The 19,981-nt window shown below is 37.9% G+C and overlaps 1 protein-coding gene across 1 annotated transcript in view; it reads left to right on the forward strand.

Annotated features, from left to right (window-relative positions):
- The first annotated feature begins 69 nt into the window (after positions 1 to 69).
- The window catches only part of LOC122137796 (ras and Rab interactor 3-like), a 28,631-nt gene continuing 8,719 nt past the window's right edge, over positions 70 to 19,981 (forward strand). The window contains exons 1-6 of the mRNA XM_042726750.1: positions 70 to 595; positions 15,439 to 15,555; positions 15,945 to 16,047; positions 16,393 to 16,465; positions 16,564 to 16,655; positions 17,280 to 17,650. Of these exons, the coding sequence (XP_042582684.1) occupies positions 15,439 to 15,555; positions 15,945 to 16,047; positions 16,393 to 16,465; positions 16,564 to 16,655; positions 17,280 to 17,650 (756 nt within the window). The 5' untranslated portion in view covers positions 70 to 595. The remainder of the gene's footprint in view (positions 596 to 15,438; positions 15,556 to 15,944; positions 16,048 to 16,392; positions 16,466 to 16,563; positions 16,656 to 17,279; positions 17,651 to 19,981) is intronic.

Below are 19,981 nucleotides of genomic sequence, written 5' to 3' on the forward strand. Positions count from 1 at the left end.
CTCCTCTAGCGACATCCAGCGGATATGACGTGAAACGCAGCCGCTGTCATGTGGGCTGTGTCTTCAACTCTTTCTGTCTCACTTACGAGCTAAGTGACATATTTCAGTGTTTGCAAGTTCGTGTGTTTCTTTTTATATATATAAAAAACTCAGTTAATTTTATTGTAGCCGACTATTCCATTAACAGCGACAAAGAATGATCGTGACAAACGACTTAAAATATTTATATTCTATTTGATTTTAGTAAGAAATATTCGTGCGTTATCGTATTATTTTAACTTGGTTGAGACATTATTCTTTTTTTTTTTTTTTTGTATCTGCGTACGCAGTGACACGAGAGTTTGTGTCGCGTGGGTAAAGTTGCGCGAGGAGCTCCAGTGCTCATGAATCACGATGTGATGAACACGGAGGATCGTTTAATGATATCAAACTCATCATATCACATGAACAAGGATCATCTCATCAGCTCAAACACATCATCACAAGCCCCGGTGCCGCCGAACGGATCAAACGATGCTCAACCGTGAGCTGAATTCACCAACACGATGATGATGATGATGATGGACGCAGAGGTGAAGAATTATTAACGGAGAAGGTAAAGTTATTCACTCATCTAGAGTCTTTTTCTGTCATCATTTGACACTAGTTAAAAATAATTACCATGATTTGGGCGTGTACCATGGTAATACCTTGTTTTAAGATAAAATGTGTCATGGTATTATTTGAAGCATCTATAGTCTTATATCTGGTATTTTTGGAGTACCATGTTGGTCATAATTTAATACCATGGTATCTCCACAGTACTTTCAGGACAGGTAGGTGAATGGATAAAAAGTACTTAAGTATTACCATGCGTTTTTGTTTGGATGTGTACCAGAGATATTCTTTGAATTACTGTAGTACTGTATATAAATATGATCATCATTCAGTACCGTGGTATTACAATCTGATACCATCAGTGTCACATGATACTGTATTTTTAGGAATAGGTGGATATTGCTAAGAAATCACAAGCAAAAGTACTTATCTGCACATGTACCATGGTAATATCATGTTATACTTTGAAGCAACCTGAGGTACCATATTAATACCATGGTAGCCTATATGGTATCCATTCAGTACCATGCTATTATTGTATGATACATTACTGTACTGATGCATTTGCCACCACAGTAATGTCAAGAGATGCAGGACAGGTAAGTGAATGGATAAAAGGACTAACAAAAAGTACTTAAGTATTACTATGCTTTATTTTGAATGTGTACCATGATATTCTTTGAATTGCTATGGTACATAATATAGCCATCATTCAGGATTAAGGTATTACTGTCAGATACCATCAGTTTTACATGGTACTGTCACCTGAAAGTATTACCATGCTTTTTTGCACATGTACCATGGTAATACCATGTTATTCTTTAAGGCATCTTGGGGTACCACATAAATACCATGTTATTTAAGGTAAGATATTTTCCATGTGAAGCCATAATGTACCGTATATAATTACATCAAACACAGTGAATCACAATATAGGTAGAATTTTGATTCAAACCAGCCTGTGAAGTTGTAAATAGGATATTTAATGCAGACTGTCAGAACATAGCTATTAAGTATAATCAGTGATTATAGTCTGTGTTTTGGTTTGATGCAGGTGGCAAAAATTGTTTGTTTCTCTACAGTGATTCTGGGTGGTCCGTCTGCTTGTTTTTTATAGACTATTTCTACAACGATTCAGATTTCTTTTTAACTGAAGAGTTTGGATGAGAGCACTCTCTAAAATGTCTTAAGTATGTATTCTTTTGGTTTGGAAAACATCCTTTTTTAGCATGTACAGTAAAGGTTTGTTGCCTGGTGGTAGTTAGACACAAAAACCACCGCGGCTCTGAGCATCTTTGGCTGCGGGGGTGGCAGTGTGAAAAGTGTGGTGGTGAGCCTCCTGGGAGAAACACACACACACACATATACAAGCAGTCTGTTCACACTTGCAGTTGCTTTGTTCGCAGCACATTGACTGATGGATGAAACTCTTGTTTTTCCAGTGCTATAATGATCAGTCTATTAGAATGATGTAATTTGTGCTGTCATGTCATAATCACTCATTGTGGAAACAATATATATATATATATATATATATATATATATATATATATATATATATATATATATATATATATATATATATCCTGTTTTGTCACTGATATGCATGCATAACGCCCTCACCATTATTAGTTTAGGAAGAACTCAAACCCATTTGCCTTTCTTTCCCTTTTTTCATTAAATGCAATTTCCTCCTCACATGACAAATTAGCAAGCACAGACAGTAGCGCATGGTGCTTGCAATGCCGGGATTTATAGGGAATGCATTTGATTTAAAAGAATAGTTCATCCAAGAATGGGAAATTGCAGAAAATTGTATTCACCCCTAGGTTATCAAAGATGTAGATGAGTTTGTTTCTTCATCAGGACAGATTTGGAGAAATTTAGCATTACATCACTTTCTCAGCAATGGATGCTCTGCAGTGAATGGGTGCCGTCAGAATGAGAGTCCAAACAGCTGATAAAAACATCACAATAATCCACAAGTAATCCACACCACTCCAGTCCATCAGTTAACGTCTTGTGAAGTGAAGATGCATGTTTGTAAGAAACAAATATGTTATAAAGATGTTTTAACTTCAAACTGTCCCTTTTGGTTAAAATACGAGTCTGTAATCCATAATAACACTTCCTCCAGTGAAAAAGTCTCCTATTGTCCTCACACATCAAAATCCATCCTCTTATTTGGTTAGAACAGTTTTTGTTTGTAAACGGTGCTTAATCAGTGCATATTTCTCTCCTGATTCAGACGTTTTTCCCTGGAGGAAAAAATGTTATGGATTGAGAACTTGTGTTTTAGCTGGAAGCAACAATTTAAAGTCAAAACGTCTTAATGGTGGATTTGTTTCTTATATACACATTGCTTTTCACTTCTCAAGACATTAACTGATGGACTGGAGTGGTGTGGATTACTTGTGGATTATTGTGATGTTTTTATCTGCTGTTTGGACTCTCATTCTGACGGCACCCATTCACTGCAGAGCATCCATTTGCTGAACAAGTCATGTAATGTTACATTTGTCCAAATCTGATGAAGAAACAAACTCATCTACATCTTGGACAGGACTGGTCCAAATACCATTTTTTGAGCTTCGAAGCTTCGGTAGTAATCAACGGCAATTATTCAGAGCTTCGGAGGGAGGGGGCCAAATATATTCTTCTTTCAGCACCGTGTCTACACCGGACGCCGCGCTGCGCCAAAATACAATAGAACCTATTATGCTGTCTACACTGGCGTGGCGGGATAAATTCCGGACAGTAAACTGCTGCTGCATTCTATTTATGACGTACTGAAACAAATCTCAAATGATTTTCAACAGTCGCTTTGTCGCGTCCAGTGCAGACAGACTTTAGCTGTTGCAGCGCGGCACAACATGACAACTGTAGCGTCCGGTGACACGTGACACGTTCCGAATTAATAATGCGAATTAATAACGAAAGCGGCGCGCCTCACGCGGGTAGGGCTTTTATGCGCCGAGAACGGACACTGAACTAGTGATTCAAAACAGGTCTGTTAAGAGCAATCCTTTTAACATATGCAAATTATTATTAGGCTGGGCTACTTTACGTTTTTTATGGCTGCCGTATTCGCAAGTATTTTCCAAGCAAATTATCTGCACGGTTTTATCATGTGTAAAATTAACTTTACTGATTAACATGGCGTATAAAAGCAAGTCGTTTTTTTTTTACACCAATACACTATAGGCATACTTCTTATAGAAATAAGCTGATTTTCCGGACTTGATGTGCTGTTGTGGTAGGCCAGTTTCAAATCGCATATTTGGCACACTGCCTTTCTTGTCCTCACTCAATTTAAAGTGCTCCCACACAGCTGAGGTCTTCGGCATGTTTGTTTTCTCTTCCAGATGAACTGAATCATGACGTTCACTCATGGGCGATTCATATTCCAGCACGAATGAGAACCGTTTCGCGGGGGATGCCAGGGGTTGGGGGGAAAAAAGAATATTCAAATCTCAAAATTGAAAATCGAATGCCAGCCCACCGAACGAATATCAGAATAATCGAATATTCTGGTCCAGCCCTAATCTTGGATGACCCGAGGGTGCATAAAAATGAGTGAAAATAAGACTATTTGGTGGAGGGAAAGATTTTCAGTACTGACTTAAGTTTCGATCTATTCTTCGATCTATTCTTCACACAAAATATGGTTTCAGAAACGTTTCTAAACTTCTGCTCGATGTGTTCAGACGTGGCGAGAGCTCCTGTGGCAGAATGATTACACGTCTGAATGAGCTCGCAGTCACCAGCTCCCTGCTTTAGGACAATATAAACTGCCCTCATCCAACTGTGTTTCTGCATGTGGAGAGCCCTTCACCAGCCACCCGTGTGTGCTTACATGAGTCATTCACTCCATCACACCACAGCAGAACTTTCCATTGCTGTGAGCTCCTCAACTTTATTGTATGGAAGCATAGTTTGTTTTTCCACTGTGAATTAAAAAAAATTACTCATGTTTTTCTTTCCTATTTTCTTTTTTTTTTTTTTTTTTTACAAATAAAAACATTATTATTATTATGTTTATATTTTGTATTATGTGTTATTATTATTATTATTATTATTATTATTAGTTATTATTTTTCTATTTATTTTACTATAGCATTGCAATAGAATATTGTGAAAGTATGTTATCTTGTTTATTACAAAGATAAATAAAAATAAAGTATATTAAATATGATAAATTAATATATAATTTTATTAACTAATACTAATTCAATGTCATTTTGTTAAATATAAACAACTATTATTATTATCATTATTCATTAATCATTTATGTCTGTTTAACAAGATCAAATTAAATTTTTAATTTTAAAATATTGTGAAATTACATGATATCATACATGATATGAAATATAAATAAATATTTAGTATAATAAATATAACAAATAAATAAATATTTTGTCATATATTATTATATTTATTTTGTTTTATATTATTATTTTGATTTTTTTTTACAAATATATTATTATATATTGTTTATTTTTAAATTAAAAGGTGTTTCATGCCTTTTAGTGCCAAGAGATGTGTAAATAAATGTACTTTGTTTTGTATATATTTTTTCACCATATTCAAATAACTATAATTAACCAGTTCAAATATTTTACTGTAGAATTTATTTGTTGTTGATTTTTTTTCATTAACTTTACTAAAACATTTCAAGGAACTGCAAAGTTATTGCTCAGAGCTTGTATGTTTTGAGATTTAACTGAATTTAAGTTCATGTTTGAGTTCATATTGATCTCTCTGATGTTTAATTGCATAATGTGGTCTTGATAGGGTTGAGATTTCCTCTGAATCTCTGTGAGACACGCGTGAGAAAGACTGAGGTCTTTTTCTCTTGAGAAAACACGTGATACTCAATATACTCAAATGACTGGGTCTTCGTCCTAATCATGGTCATTTTAATAGCCCTTCATCTGTGTGTCATTTTTGTTTGCGTGCATCTGACTGTAAACTCCATTTCTCTTCTCTCACTTCCGTCATCCTGTTTAATAAAGGCTAGCTTTATATTCAAGCTCCTCAGTGGGCAGCTGGCATTAGGACCCCTGATTTCACACATCCCACCTCATCTTATCCGTCACTTTAGGCCTGTTTTAGACACAAGCTCAATCCGCTTCGGCTGCGCTGTGTCATCATTCATCAGCCGCTTAAATAGAATATGACAGCATCGCTGCGCTAATAATGACAGTCACATTCAGACACATTTCACTCAAATGACATGTGAACATTGACAGATTTTAACGGTTAATAGTACTCTCTAACAACTGAATCAGACTGAATGAGATGAGTTTAATTGAGTTAAGTTGAGGTGAGATTAATTATATTGAAGGGATAGTTCACCCAAACAACTTTGGACCCATTTGACTTTCATTATATTGAAAAGAAACACCTAAACTTTTTTTTTCAAAATATTTCAAAACATTTCTATTAGAAGAAGTCAGATGAATTTGGAAATGAACATGAAGGTTTATTTTTGGGGGTGAACTATCCCTTTAAATGATTGAGTTTAATTTCATTTAAAGGGGTCATATGATGCTGCTCAAAAGAACATTATTTTGTGTATTTGGTGTAATGAAATGTGTTTATGCAGTTTTAGGTCAAAAAATGCATTATTTTCCACGTACTGTACATTATTGTTTCTCCTCTATGCCCCGCCTTCTGAAACGTGTCGATTTTCACAAGGCTTATCTCTCTGAAAAGCGAGGGGTGCTGTGATTGGCCAGCTATCCAGCATGTTGTGATTGGCCGAATGCCTCAAGCGTGAGACGGAAATGTTATGCCTCTTAACATATTGTGAAGCCTTGTCCAGTCGGAGCGACGAGACATAAACATAAAACCCATTATAAACGTGATATAAACATGATTTCTAGTCGTGTTTTCTTTTGGGAGGCAAAAACAGTAGTTTTGCTTTCTCAACGAAACATCGTCACACACCGCGGCCTTGAGTGAGCAGAGGCCGGAGGTCTAGAGTGAGCCGTGGCTGGCTTGAGGCGGATTCTAAGAAGCAACGTACCTTGGTCTTGCAGCAACCACATGTGACGTGGACATCTGGGCAGCGTTATGCAAATCTTACCACATACTGACGTAGATATGTGGGGATGTGGACGAGTCTCAACTTTTATAAAGAATATCTCTTTGGTTTTGAGACTCTAGTCTTTGCAACTTCACAGATCTTCTTTATTCACCAAGAGCTTGTAACACTCCAAAGAGAAAGGACAATTTGAAATCGCATCATATGACCCCTTTAAAGTTGCTGAAATGAATTTAATGAACATTTCAAATGAACATTTAATTGAGCTGACTGAATTAAAATGAACTGAATTCAGATTAAATTAATGAACTATTTCCTTTTTTATAAGAAAATGTTTCAACTTAAAAACTTAAGTTTAGTTGCTGCCTTAAAAATGTTTAAGTATAATCAGTTTAGTTGTAAACTTAAATTTATAAACTTAAATTATTCCAGACTGATTTATATGTATAAATTTGATTTGATTATATAGCAGCAGCATGAGTCTGTTATATATTTATATTGTATACATTTGCGTTACAAAAATTAATTCGAAAAATATAATTTAACTTTAAAGTGTTTTTTGCAATATGCATTGTTTAAAAGCTTTGCAGAAAGTCACACACACACACACACATAAAATTATGTATTATATATATAATATATTGATATTTTTAAGCAACATATTATGTATAACGTAAGACATCACAATTCAGATTAAATTATTTTCTTGATATTAGCAGTGGTGTATATATATATATATATATATATATATATATATATATATATATATATATATATATATATATATATATATATATATATAATTTTTGTTTTAATAATATGCATTGTTTTTACGGCAAACACTTTTCTGGTGGCAGATGAGATTGTGGATGATTCAGTATGACGTCTGTGCTCTGCATGCTCCACATTTCCTTCTCAAAATCTTCCCCTCCACCATCATAGGTGGCTGGATCTCATCTGAAACGTTCTCCGTTTGAGCTCCTTTATTCTGACAGCTGCTGCTGCTCATTTTCCAGCTGAAGATGCAGCACTCTCCTCCTCTGCAGGGCTTCCTGTCTCTCTCCCTCCATCTCTCCTCACTTCCTCCAGTCGTTCTCTCTCTCGTTTCTGTCCCTGGAGATGTTTCTCAACAGGCTTTTGCTGCGACTCGTGTTTGGTCTCCCACACGCTTCTGCTTCATGAAACCACCTCTCTGAGTCTCTCCAAGTCCTCATCCTCTCTTTCTCTTCATCTCTGTGCTTGTTACTGGAATTGTTGAGAGCTGTCTTGCAGAAGTGCAGCAGTCTGTCTGACAGACTGTCCTCATGTCACTGAAGTTCAGTTCTTCATCTACGCAGAGCAGCTGAAATGACCACCTGCTCCACGGCTCGCTCATTTCATGTTTTTTCCCCAGTGGCCTTGGATATTTAATTTGAGGAATGTATTAATTTCATTGGATTCCAAAAACTCAATCTGACCTGTTCTCAGAATTTTTATTTTGCTGTAACTCTCAAATCTCATTTACAGTCAAACTTCTTTAAAGAGACAGTACATTTTTTTTTAAATAAAAATCTGTATTTTACTCACCCTCGGGTCATCCAAGATGTAGATGAGTTTGTTCTTCATCAGATTTGGAGAAATTTAGCATAGCTGTCTCAGCAATGGATGCTCTGCAGTGAATGGGTGCCGTCAGAATGAGAGTCTAAACAGCTGATAAAAACAACACAATAATCCACAAGTAATCCACACCACTCCAGTCCATCAGTTAACGTCTTGAGAAGACAAAAGCTGTGTGTTTGTAAGAAACAAATCCATCATTAAAGAGTTTTTAAATTTAAACCATTACTTCTGGCCAAAATAGAGGATCCACTGGTCAGCAAGTGATGTAATGCTACATTTCTCCAAATCTGAGAAGATTTTCAGCAATTTTTCTTTTTTGGGTGAACTATTCCTTTGAAAAAAGCTAATGTTTTGTAGTAAATCAACAATTCTTCTATTTAATGCACTTAATGAGCTTTTGCATATACTGTAAGTATTATAAACTCGTGAACAGTTCAGATCTATTTAATATCTTTCCTAAGAACCCCGGTAATCTCACGTCCATTCGCCGTAGATATCTAAACAATGTCTCAGACGATGAGCAATAAAAACCCTCTGCGTATTCAAAAGACAGTGATTCTTAAAACTGCTTTTTTATGTGCTCATTTAAAACTTCCTTGATTCGTAATTATAATCTTCCTGAACTCAGACTCAAAAATAGCATCAAGAAAAAAAAAAGGTTCTTCATGAGGAGAAAGCGACTCACTGCTGAAATCGAACTCACCTCCCTCATCTCCTATTCTTTCTCTGCTTCTCTTCCTGTGTTTCTCCCTGTGTGACGCTTAATTGCATAACTCTGTGTGTAGGCTGCTCTGGGCTTTATGTAAGGAGGCCTACGCTGCAATCGGACATCATCTGTCTCTCCTTGGATGTTATCTGGTTAGGGTTTGCAGTTTGGAGGTTACTGACCTATCAGTTTTGTGTGCTGATGGCACTCGCTCTCAGATTCTCTTGCAGTGGGTTAGTGCTTGTGTCTGTGGGTGGTAAAGTCATGATGTGATGTTTATGTAATAAACCCTCTCCATAAACCTCAGATGGGTGTTAGAGGTCTACAACATACACATGGAATAAACAAAGCAGGACTGAGATATAATAGCTGGCATTGTGCTGCTGAATGGAGCGTCTGGTATGTTCGGATACCGTTCACACCATTGAGCCGTTTTCGTCACAATTTCCAGTCAAGGCTGCGTTTAGCCAGAGGAGAATGTGATTTATTGTACACTCTTAAAAATAAAGGTGCTTAAAGGTTCTTCACAGCGATGCCATAGAAGAACCATTCAGTCAAAGATTCCTTAAAGAACCATCTCTTTCTCATCTTTTAAAATCTGAAGAACCTTCTTTCGCCACAAAGAACATTTTGTGAAACAGAAAGGTTCTTCAGATGTTAAAGGTTCTTTATGGAACCATTTAGACTAAAAGGTTCTTCTGTGGCATCTTGAAGCACCTTTATTTTTAAAGGGGTCATATGATGCTGCTAAAAAGAACATTATTTTGTGTATTTGGTGTAATGAACTGTGTTTATGTGATTTAAGGTTAAAAAAAAAAACATTATTTTCCACATACTGTACATTATTGTTTCTCCTCTATGCCCCGCCCTCTGAAACGCATGGATTTTAACAAGGCTCATCGCTCTGAAAAGTAAGGTGTGCTGTGATTGGCCAGCTATCCAGCGCGTTGTGATTGGCCGAATGCCTTAAGCGTGAGACAACATATTGTGAAGCCTTGTCCGGCCAGAGCGACGAAACATAAACATAAAACCCATTATAAACGTGATATAAACATGATTTCTAGTCGTGTTTTCTTTTGGAAGTCAAAAACAAAGTAGTTTTGCTTTCTCAACGGAACAACGTCACACACCGCGGCCTTGAGTGAGCAGAGGCCGGAGGCCTAGAGTGAGCCGCGGGCGGCTTGAGAACGGTGCGGCAGGCGGATTCTACGAAGGAGCATACCTTGGTCTTGCAGCAACCACATATGACGACCCCGGGCTGGACGCAGATTCGTCCACAGGTGAAAGCCGATTCAGCAATCCACAGTGCAAAGTTGATGTATTTCCTCAGCGACCAGCACGGATCTTTTGGAAGGCCAAACAAAGTAGTTTTGCCTTCACAGTGAAACACACAGCGTCTATACGACATGGCGGCGACGGCAACAACAATACTACAACAAGAATAAAAGGGACACCTTCTTTCTTTGCGTGAACATCTGGGCGGCGTTGTGCAAATCTTCCCACATACTGACGTATGATATGTGGGGGCGTGTTAGAACGAGCCGTTTCAGTGGGGTGTTAACTTTTATAAAGAATATCTCTTTGGATTTGAGACTTTAGTCTTTGCAACTTCACAAATCTTCTTTATTCACCAAGAGCTTGTAACACTCCATAGAGAAAGGAAAATTCACTCGTGTCTGTGAAAGAAAACTCTTCTGCTCACCAAGGCTACATTCATTTGATCAAAAATACAATAAAAACAGTTAAATTTAGATTAAGAAATTTAGATTAAATTTAGATTAGATTTCTAAATTTAGATTAAATTTAGTTAGAATTAAAAAAAGCTGCTTTCTATTTGAATATATTGTAGAATGTAATTTATTCCTGTGATCAAAGCTGAATTTTCAGCATCATTACTCCAGTCTTTAGTGTCACATGTTCCCTCAGTAATAATTCTAATATGCTGATTTGCTGCTCAGGAACCATTTCTGATTATTATCAATGTTGAAAACAGTTGTGCTGCTTCATAATTTTGTAGAAACAGTGATGCATTTTTTCAGGATTTTTCGATGAATATGAGGTTAAATAAGAAACATAATTTATTAGTAATATAATTTTTTTAGGTCAATTTAATTAATCCTTGCTGAATATTGGCTTGTGACACACTATTTCCCTGTTTAATACTGTTGTCACGAGTGCTGCTACTGTGAGGGAACACGGAGCGTGGAACGAAGAGGCCAGGTGAACATCAAGGAATTTATTCACATCACGGGGAAATCACACGTAGCACAAGGAGTAGACATCAACAATACCGGACAAAGGAATTGGGAACTGAACACTCTTTAAATACACAGACAAATGGGACTACAGCCTAGACAAACCTGGGATCAATGGAATAACATAGGAAACACCTGGAATTAAATCAATCAACACAATGGGGACAGGAACACACACAAAACACGGGACAGAGTCTGACATCACGACCCCCTCCGGAAGCTGTGACCTCACGCCACATAACATCCAATGACGAGGGGGGCTGGGCACTCTGGAGGTCCCTCAGGACATACACGGGACAGTGAACTGTACCCATTCAGGGCACCATGCCAGATTTGGGGACTCGGGAGGCCATGGCGGAGCAGCCTCCTAGGCCACGGCCCCAGCCCCCACATCGGCCTCTACGGCTGGCAGCCTCCTGGGCCACGGCCCACCCCCCACCCACCCCCCCCCCCCCCCGAAAAAAAAATAATTGTAGAAATTAACTGGGCAGTTCTCGGGGCCTGGAGCCCTCCCTGGGCTTAACGGGGGATCAGGAACCCTCCCTGGGCTCAACTCAGGAACAGGAGCCCCTCCTGGGCTTAACTCGGGATCTGAAGCCCCTCCTGAGCTTAACTCGGGATTGGGAGTCCTTCCTGGGCTTGACTGGGGATCGGGAGCCCTTCCTGGGCTTTGCTCTGGGGCTGGACCGACACTGGAGCGAACTCTGGGTCCTGGTCTGACACCCTTCTCCTCACCCCTAGTCTTCTGGATCTTGGGGGGGGATGGGGGGGGGCGTGGTCTGGGCCAACACTGGAGCAAACTCTAGGGCCTGGGCCGACACTGGAGCGAACTCTGGAAGGCGCTTACGAGGAGTAGGCACTGGAGGGAGCTCTGGAAGGTGTTTTTGAGGAGCAGGCGCTGGAGTGAGCTTTGGGACTTGCAGGCTTGCCATATTAACGTCTTTTTGGCTTGCCACATGAACAACTGGCATGCTTGGGTGAGCCGCAGACGGCGGGCTTGACTTGGGAACGACCGGCGAATTTGACTTGGAAACTACCGGCTGACTAGACTCAGGAACTGCCGGCGGAGGGGTTCCAGATCGGGATCAGAGTCTCTCCAGACACCAGATGACTGTCTCCTTCCAGTTGAGGTTGCTGTTGTCTGGGAGCTCCTTGGGATGATGGAACATCGTCCCAACACCGATCTGGAATAAGGTCGCAAGGGTTTCCCCCTCGAGGGAGCTGGCCAGGGTGAGGGGCACAAACGCCCTCGCGAAGACGACAGGGTCTGGGCTCGCTTGTGCCACTGTGATAAATAAGGCTCGTTCCTCCATTTGGGGATGTGGAGGAACTCATGGAACAAACGGGGAAAACAAAACACTTGAAAAAACGGGGAAAAAAAGATGCAGAGAAAAAGGTGCTGCTTACTTTTGGTCCGGTATTCTGTCACAAGTGCTGCTACTGTGAGGGAACACGGAGCATGGAACAAGGTGACCAGGAGATCAGGAGAACCTAAACAAGGAATTTATTCACATCATGGGGAATCACACATAGCACGAGGAGTAGACATCAACAATACTGGACAAAGGAATTGGGAACTGAACACTCTTTAAATACACAGACAAATGGGACTAAAGACTAGACACACCTATATATATATATATAACATTTTAAATATTTAGATATTTTCTATAATTTACTGTACAATAGAATATGTCATTCTGAGACTAAATATTAATAAATAAATATTTTACTGTAAAAAATGTTTTTCTTGGCACAAAGAACAAGAATTTGGACAGTAGATTATGATGCAGTGATATTTGCTTGGCCGTCAGATTTTTTCTTTGCCAGAACGTTCAAGCCCAGTACATTTTCACTGTAATAAAGCTCAATTAAAGCACAAAGCCAGTTTTGAAAGATAAATGGTATACATGTTAATTAATTAATTAATTTACTGTGATACTATCAGTCTTCTATTCAAGCTGATATGATGATTTGATGTGATAATTAATTCCTGACAGTTTCAGGCACAAATAGCACCATTTGCTGAGAATGACCGATAAAGAAAACCAACACATTGAATTTGTTAATGTAACACTGTCAAACTATGTGTGTTTGTGTGCTTAGCAAACCTCTCTGTATTGAGATTCTTGATGCACGAATGCAATTACATGCACATTTCTGCTTTTGAAAGCTGCAAAACCAGTGTATGTAGATTGTGCTCGTGCCATTTACAGAAGCAGATCATATTACTAAACCTAAACCTCACAGTTTCAGCAGTTGCACACTGTTGCATGGTTACTTTTATGTCATCGCTGGCCTTTATTCATTGTGAAGCGAATAAAACACCGACGGCAGCTGAATCTACCTGTCTGATGGTGTTTGAGGAGGGGACGTGGGCTTCAAAAACGAGATAAAAATATCGCAAAGAGCCCTGATTGTGCCAGAGAGCTCTCTGACACCGCTAGAGAGGGAAAGGGCAAGAGGATCAGGAATTAAAAAACATCCTCTCTACTTTGCCAACAGTTCCTCGCCGTTTTAAGCGCAGTCTGTCTTGTGCGCGAGCGTGTTTGGGGTGAGTAGGTGTCTGTGGATGAGTGGGACTGCCTGGTAGGACGTGTAGGCATCTGTTGCCATGACAACCATCTGCTGTTATGCATAAGCATCCTCTCGGGCTGCCCACACAGTGTCATCGCAACGATATTTAGAGAGAGCGAGCGTTTGAAGCAGTGACTGCCGCACGGCTCATTGTCTGTGTGTTTCATGTAGGCCCAGACAGAACCTGCAGAGTTTTTCCACAGTTTCTCTGCAGGTAGAAAGTGTTAAACTGTGCAGAGAGAACTGCAGAGCACATTTGCATTAGTGTTATAGTGTTTGGTGTAATGCATTACTAAGCAATTGAGGACTGTAATTTAATCACTTTTCCCTTTAAAAAGTAATTGGATTACTCATATTTTTACTCATACTGTAATTTAACTACAGTTACTTCTGATGTAATTGCATTAAATAAGTGACCCTGGAGCACAAAACAAGTCTTAAATAGCACCAGTATATTTGTAGCAATAGCCAACAATACATTGTATGGGTCAAAATTATAGATTTTTATTTTTGGCCAAAAATCATTAGGATATTAAGTAAAGATCGTGTTCATTGAAGATATTTAGTGAATTTCCTCTCGTAAATATATCAAAATGTAATTTTTGATTAGTAAAATGCATGGCTAAGAACTTCAGTTTCAAAATTTAATTTAATGTAACCTTCTCCCTTTAAATTCTCTGGTCCGTTCACTAATAATGTATGCAGTTTTATTGGCCTTAACTACTATGTACTTACATAAAAAAATAAGTACAGTGTACTTATTGTGTTAATATTGTATTACAAAACACTTTTGCTGCCATTGAGGTGGGATACGGGTAAAGTTAGGGACAGGTTTGGTGGTGTGGGTAGGTTTAAGAGTGGGTTTAGGTGTAAGGGTTTAGTAGTGTAAGTTATAAATGTAATTACAGAAATTAGTTACAGATGTATTCACATGCAGGTATTTTTAAAATTATAAGTACAATGTAAAAACATGTATGTACACAATAAGTGCATATTAAATAATTCATTTAAATGTAAGTACATAATAGTTAAGGCCACCCAATATAAAGTGGGACCTACATAATTTATTTGAGAGAATTAAAAGACCAGTTTCATGTCTATCGTTGCATCTGAGGCTGATATGGAGTTTAGAAATAATTAGTAGAAAGGAATGCGATACTTTTTAGAGAGAGTAATTAGTAATCTAATTGCAATGTTAAAGATGTAATTAGTAGCTAGTAAATAATTACTTTTTAGAGTAACTTACTCAACACTGATTATAAGTATAATATGTTGGTCACATTTTACAGTACAGTCCCTTTAGTTAATGATATTGACGTGAACTAATAATGAACATTTTTTTCTACAGTATTTATCAATCTTTGTGAACATAAGTTAAAAAAAACTTAATAAATTAATAAAAATTACAACTGTTCATTGATTGTTCATATTTGCTCAGGTCCATTAAATAATATTAAAAGATACAACTTTTAATGGAAGACAAAAAAAGTTCATTAATAATTTAAAATAAATTTTAAATATACATTTTTCACTGTTCATGATAACTAATGTATTGAACAAATAGAGCCAATATATTAAATAAACAGAATTTTGTGAATGAAGGACTTTCCGTGAAGTTTTTGCGTGTTTGTTGACCCCTGTCCCCTGTGTTATAGATGGACGCGAGGAGTTTGAGTGTTTTGGATCGTCTTCTCCTCACACACTCCATATGGTTGCAGCTGTCAATCAACCCTGACTCCGCCCACCAGATCCTGCAACGAGAGATAGTTGGGGTGAGGGAATTTCAACTGCCTCAATCAAATCATCATGTTTTATCACTGTTATTCACAACCTAAAGTCATAATTACAGTAATCATTCAGTGATGTACCTCAGTATAACCTTTGACTGCATAACAATGTCCAGTATGATGGGTGTAATTTGCAACAATCAACTAATTACACTTCAGATAAACACTGAACTACAGACAGCCTGCTGCATTACCTTCATATATAGTCATTTTATTTTAAGTGTTGTTTTCTTGTACTTGGTGCTGAATTTTCAATACTGTTTTATTCCATTATATATCAACTGTATTGTTATATAAAGTATAGTAATTGAACATATGTACAACATCATCTAATGAGAGTTAATAAATGCTGTATATCCCCTATTCGTCCACAGACGTTTCTGGTGTGTAAGTGTAGTGCCTCCCACAGGAAGGTTTTGTGTGTGCGGCTGCAGGAGGGAGGAGTGTCACAGTATCCTATCCGTGAGGAAGACTCCAGTGAGTTCAACATGTCACAGCTTTTAAACTAAGCTAATGGTATTTTCTATCCCCTGAACCTAGCAAACAATCATTTGGTCTCCCATACTGTTTATTTGTTGTTGTATTGTGCTGTGAAGCTTCTATTATCGTTAAGCAAATTATAGACTACTTAAAATCCACAACTGGTACTTTAACTTGCAATATAAGAGATTATTTTGTCTATGCATGATTATCTGACATGCATTTTATTTACTATTTCCCAATAAGACAAGCATGCACAATTTCAATATCCAAAAAAAAGGGTTTTATGCCTTGTAGCAATTTTCTATCTTAAATATTTGCATCTTCTTTTACACTGTTTAGCATTTTCTCTTGAAAGTTCTGCCCTAAGCTTCCCTGATCTCTGCAGACTAGTGGCATTTTACACCATCAGCAGGTAACACACATCAAACATTATAGGAAAATGATTCATGTAAATTAAACAAGTGTTTTATCTATAATGTAATTTCTGCTCTTTATTTATGTGCTCAACAGAGATGTATTGCCTTTCCCACTTGAGCTCCCAGATGCAATTATACAGGCCACAACACACACCCAGCTGGAAAGCATTTCGCATTTGGGTTTAGGTAAGAATGCATGTTTATCACGACCATTTCCACCCCTCTTTCTGACCTTTAAAACTAAACCTGCCATTTTTTCTGATGTACCTTTAACACTTATATGTAAACACCCACTTAGCATCCTTAACACCCTCTTGCAACCAGCTGCAGCGCTTTTCTGTGTTTATGCCCACCTGCGGGTGTGCAGTTTTGTCCTCTATAGTTTTTAATTTTCCCATCCATGTTTCAGTAACAGCCTCTTTGCAGAGTTAGTGTTTCCTTTTGACACCATCACAAAATCTGTTGAGATGTACTGCTCAAACTCAGGGATAATTGTTTGGTACTGGGAGCAAGAGTGACTCGACAACATTTGGCAAACTTTCCCAACAACTTACCCTTACTTTTAGTTACCAACTGACAAATACCACATGCCTAAGCAATTCCAACAAGCATGCCAAATAGCATCCTTATTACCATACCAAAACAGGGCAGGTCACGTTTCACAAAACAGATATAGCAAAAGGATGTTATGTTTTCATGATACATTGAAGGCTTTAGTTTTGATAGATACTAAAATATGACACATATGCTTTGAAATACTGTCTTTTCTTTCTAAATTCCACTCTTTGCAATCTTCCATGGCTTTTTCAGAGTTCTGGAGCTCTCAGACGTCTCCTGGCCTTCCTAATGGCCCCCCTCCGCCCTCAGCGCCCCACCGGACATTCAGATTGATCAGTCCATGTTTTGTAAACCCCCTGTTCCTTCAGCCTCCCCAACCCAGCAGAACCGCCTCACACAAACGCCACCGCTTTAAACGCAGCCTCAGGGTCCGTGTGTCCAATGAAACCTCTCTCAGCTTGTCGGGTGGAGAATCAGACCTAACCCAAGGGGAGACACATGGACAGAATTCCAACCAGGGTGGCCCAAGACGAACGGGAGGGTTAAGTGTGCTTAGGAGGACCCCTGCACTTACTCCCACTTCAGAAGAGGAAGATGAACAGATGTTGGGACAGATACCACCTGTAAGTTTATGTACCCTTGGCTGACTGAAATTTTGCAGAGTGACTCATGTTTCGCTTTCAACATTCCTGTTGGTCTTGGGACAACGTTAACGGTTACTGTTGCTCAAGGCTGGGTTTCAGACACGGTTGCCCAACCCTTTGTCTTTGAGGTCCATTTTCTAGTTTTGTTAAAATACACCTGCCAGGAAGTTTCTAGTGCTTCTCAAACCTGTCCTGGGGGCCCCCAGCCACTGAATATTTGTATTTAAAGACCTTGATTAGCTGGATAGAGTGTCTAATTAGAGCTAGAGCTAAACTCTCCTTAAGCCCAAAACACACTGCACAATTTTAGCAATCCTATAAGATCCCTGCATGTCACACTGTGTGACATGGATCTAATAAACTTGGCTACGAGTGTATAGACTGTACGATGATGACACTCGTACAATGAAATGCACATTTCTATAGAAGAAGAAAACGTCATCAGCATGCGCTAGTGGTAAACAAAAAGAGCATGATAAGTCAAACTTAATGATTGAGTTTCGATTACGCGTATACGCGTTTTGGGGTATTTCCCTCCTGATAACCCCGAAAAGAACTTAAATTACACTTTCAGTTTTGATCGTACAGAGAAGAGCAATACATCAATCGAATCTGTAAAGGGTCTACTTTTTTTTGTATACAGACATAATAACAACAAAACTTGGTGCACTTATAAAATAAAGATAACAAACAAGGAGTGCTGTCTGCAGCCTTTGTCTGCGCTGATCTTCAGTTACAAATGCGTCATTAAAAGGAACTGTAACTCAGTGAATACTCAACGAAGAGACATGAAGAGATATCTATAGAAAGCCTGACATGTCTACTTTTAAACGAAACAGAGTGCTGCTGAAAACAAATATTCTGTGATAAAGTAATCCATATGAAAACAACCCGATGTCCGTTTTTCACGTCTTCCTTCATTATCTTCTAATGCGACCACGCCTCCGCGCCGAGCGCGCCTTTGAGATTCAAATGTTTCACTGAAGCGCGCGGCTTTTGAATACGCCCCACACCACAGAAGACAACAACGCAGCGAGATTTGGTTCTTCAAGTTTTTTTTTTATTTTACTGTTTGCTTTGCGATGAGAGAATAAAGACATAATTCACCCCAAAAAGATGTGATGTGGTTGCGGATTTGAGATTTGGATTTCCTCAGAAAAAAGAATGAAGCACTTTATTCAGCAGAGATCATAAACATGAGTAAGTCTCCTTTTATTGATTTATATACTTGTACTAGTTTTCACATAACGTGTAAACATTTTACTAGTTAGACTTTTTTCCAAAGACTTTTTCCAAACTATAATTCCTGACTAAAGTATAATCAAGTGAAATATATGAAGTTTCATAACAATATACACTACTATACCATTCAAAAGCTTGATGTACATAATATAAATGTAACAATAAATGTAACTGTAACAAATGTAACAATCATTGCTGTTCTTTCAATTTATCCCCCCTAAAAAACCTAAAAAAAATATTCTCAGCTCGTTTTCAACATAAAATAACATTAATAATAATAATAATAATAATAATAATAATAATAATAATAATAATGATAATAATAACAATAAATGTTTTTTAGTAGAAAATAAGATTGTTAAAAGGATTTCTGAAGGATTGTGTGACTGGAGTAATGATGCAAAAAATTAAGTTTGAAAGTCAGCTTTGATTGTTCCTAATAAACTGTTTAACTGCACTCACAAGTGAATATTAAATTATGTTGTGGGATATTAAATATATTCTAAATAAACTACAAACATAAAAGTATATACATTTATTTTGTCCTCACATTCTTTCTTGTAACTCATCCCTCTCAGTGACCACAGCTGACTGAATGGCTCATTATGCAGCTCATTATGCAGGCCGTTTGTCTTCTCAGGTGTGAATTCATGATAGTTTGACGCCTACTCGCATATGACTTTTACCACAAAAAGTGTCTTAGAAAATTAAATCAATATATTGTTTTCTGTAAGTGAGTAAACAAGATGATTTCACATCATTTAGAAAAAAAAAATTCTAGGCTACAAGCTCCATTCTCTCCAAATTCCTGGGAACCAATTTTCTATATGTGTTTTATTGCCTTATTCAAGTGATTTAACATTTTTAGTTTTTTCACTAACCACGCATAACATTTTTTTTCTCAAAAACACAATCATGTACATACATGCTGCTCACATATTATTATAGCCCAGTGTGTGCTGATTACAGTGAGATTAGACTTTAGCCATTTAGATATTTATAAGAAACTGAAAAAAAGCACAAATGTCAGGGCATGACAAAACTTCTCCAGGCCCCAAAATACCCTTA

Source organism: Cyprinus carpio, chromosome B7, assembly GCF_018340385.1.
Source record: "Cyprinus carpio isolate SPL01 chromosome B7, ASM1834038v1, whole genome shotgun sequence".
Lineage (NCBI taxonomy): Eukaryota > Metazoa > Chordata > Actinopteri > Cypriniformes > Cyprinidae > Cyprinus > Cyprinus carpio.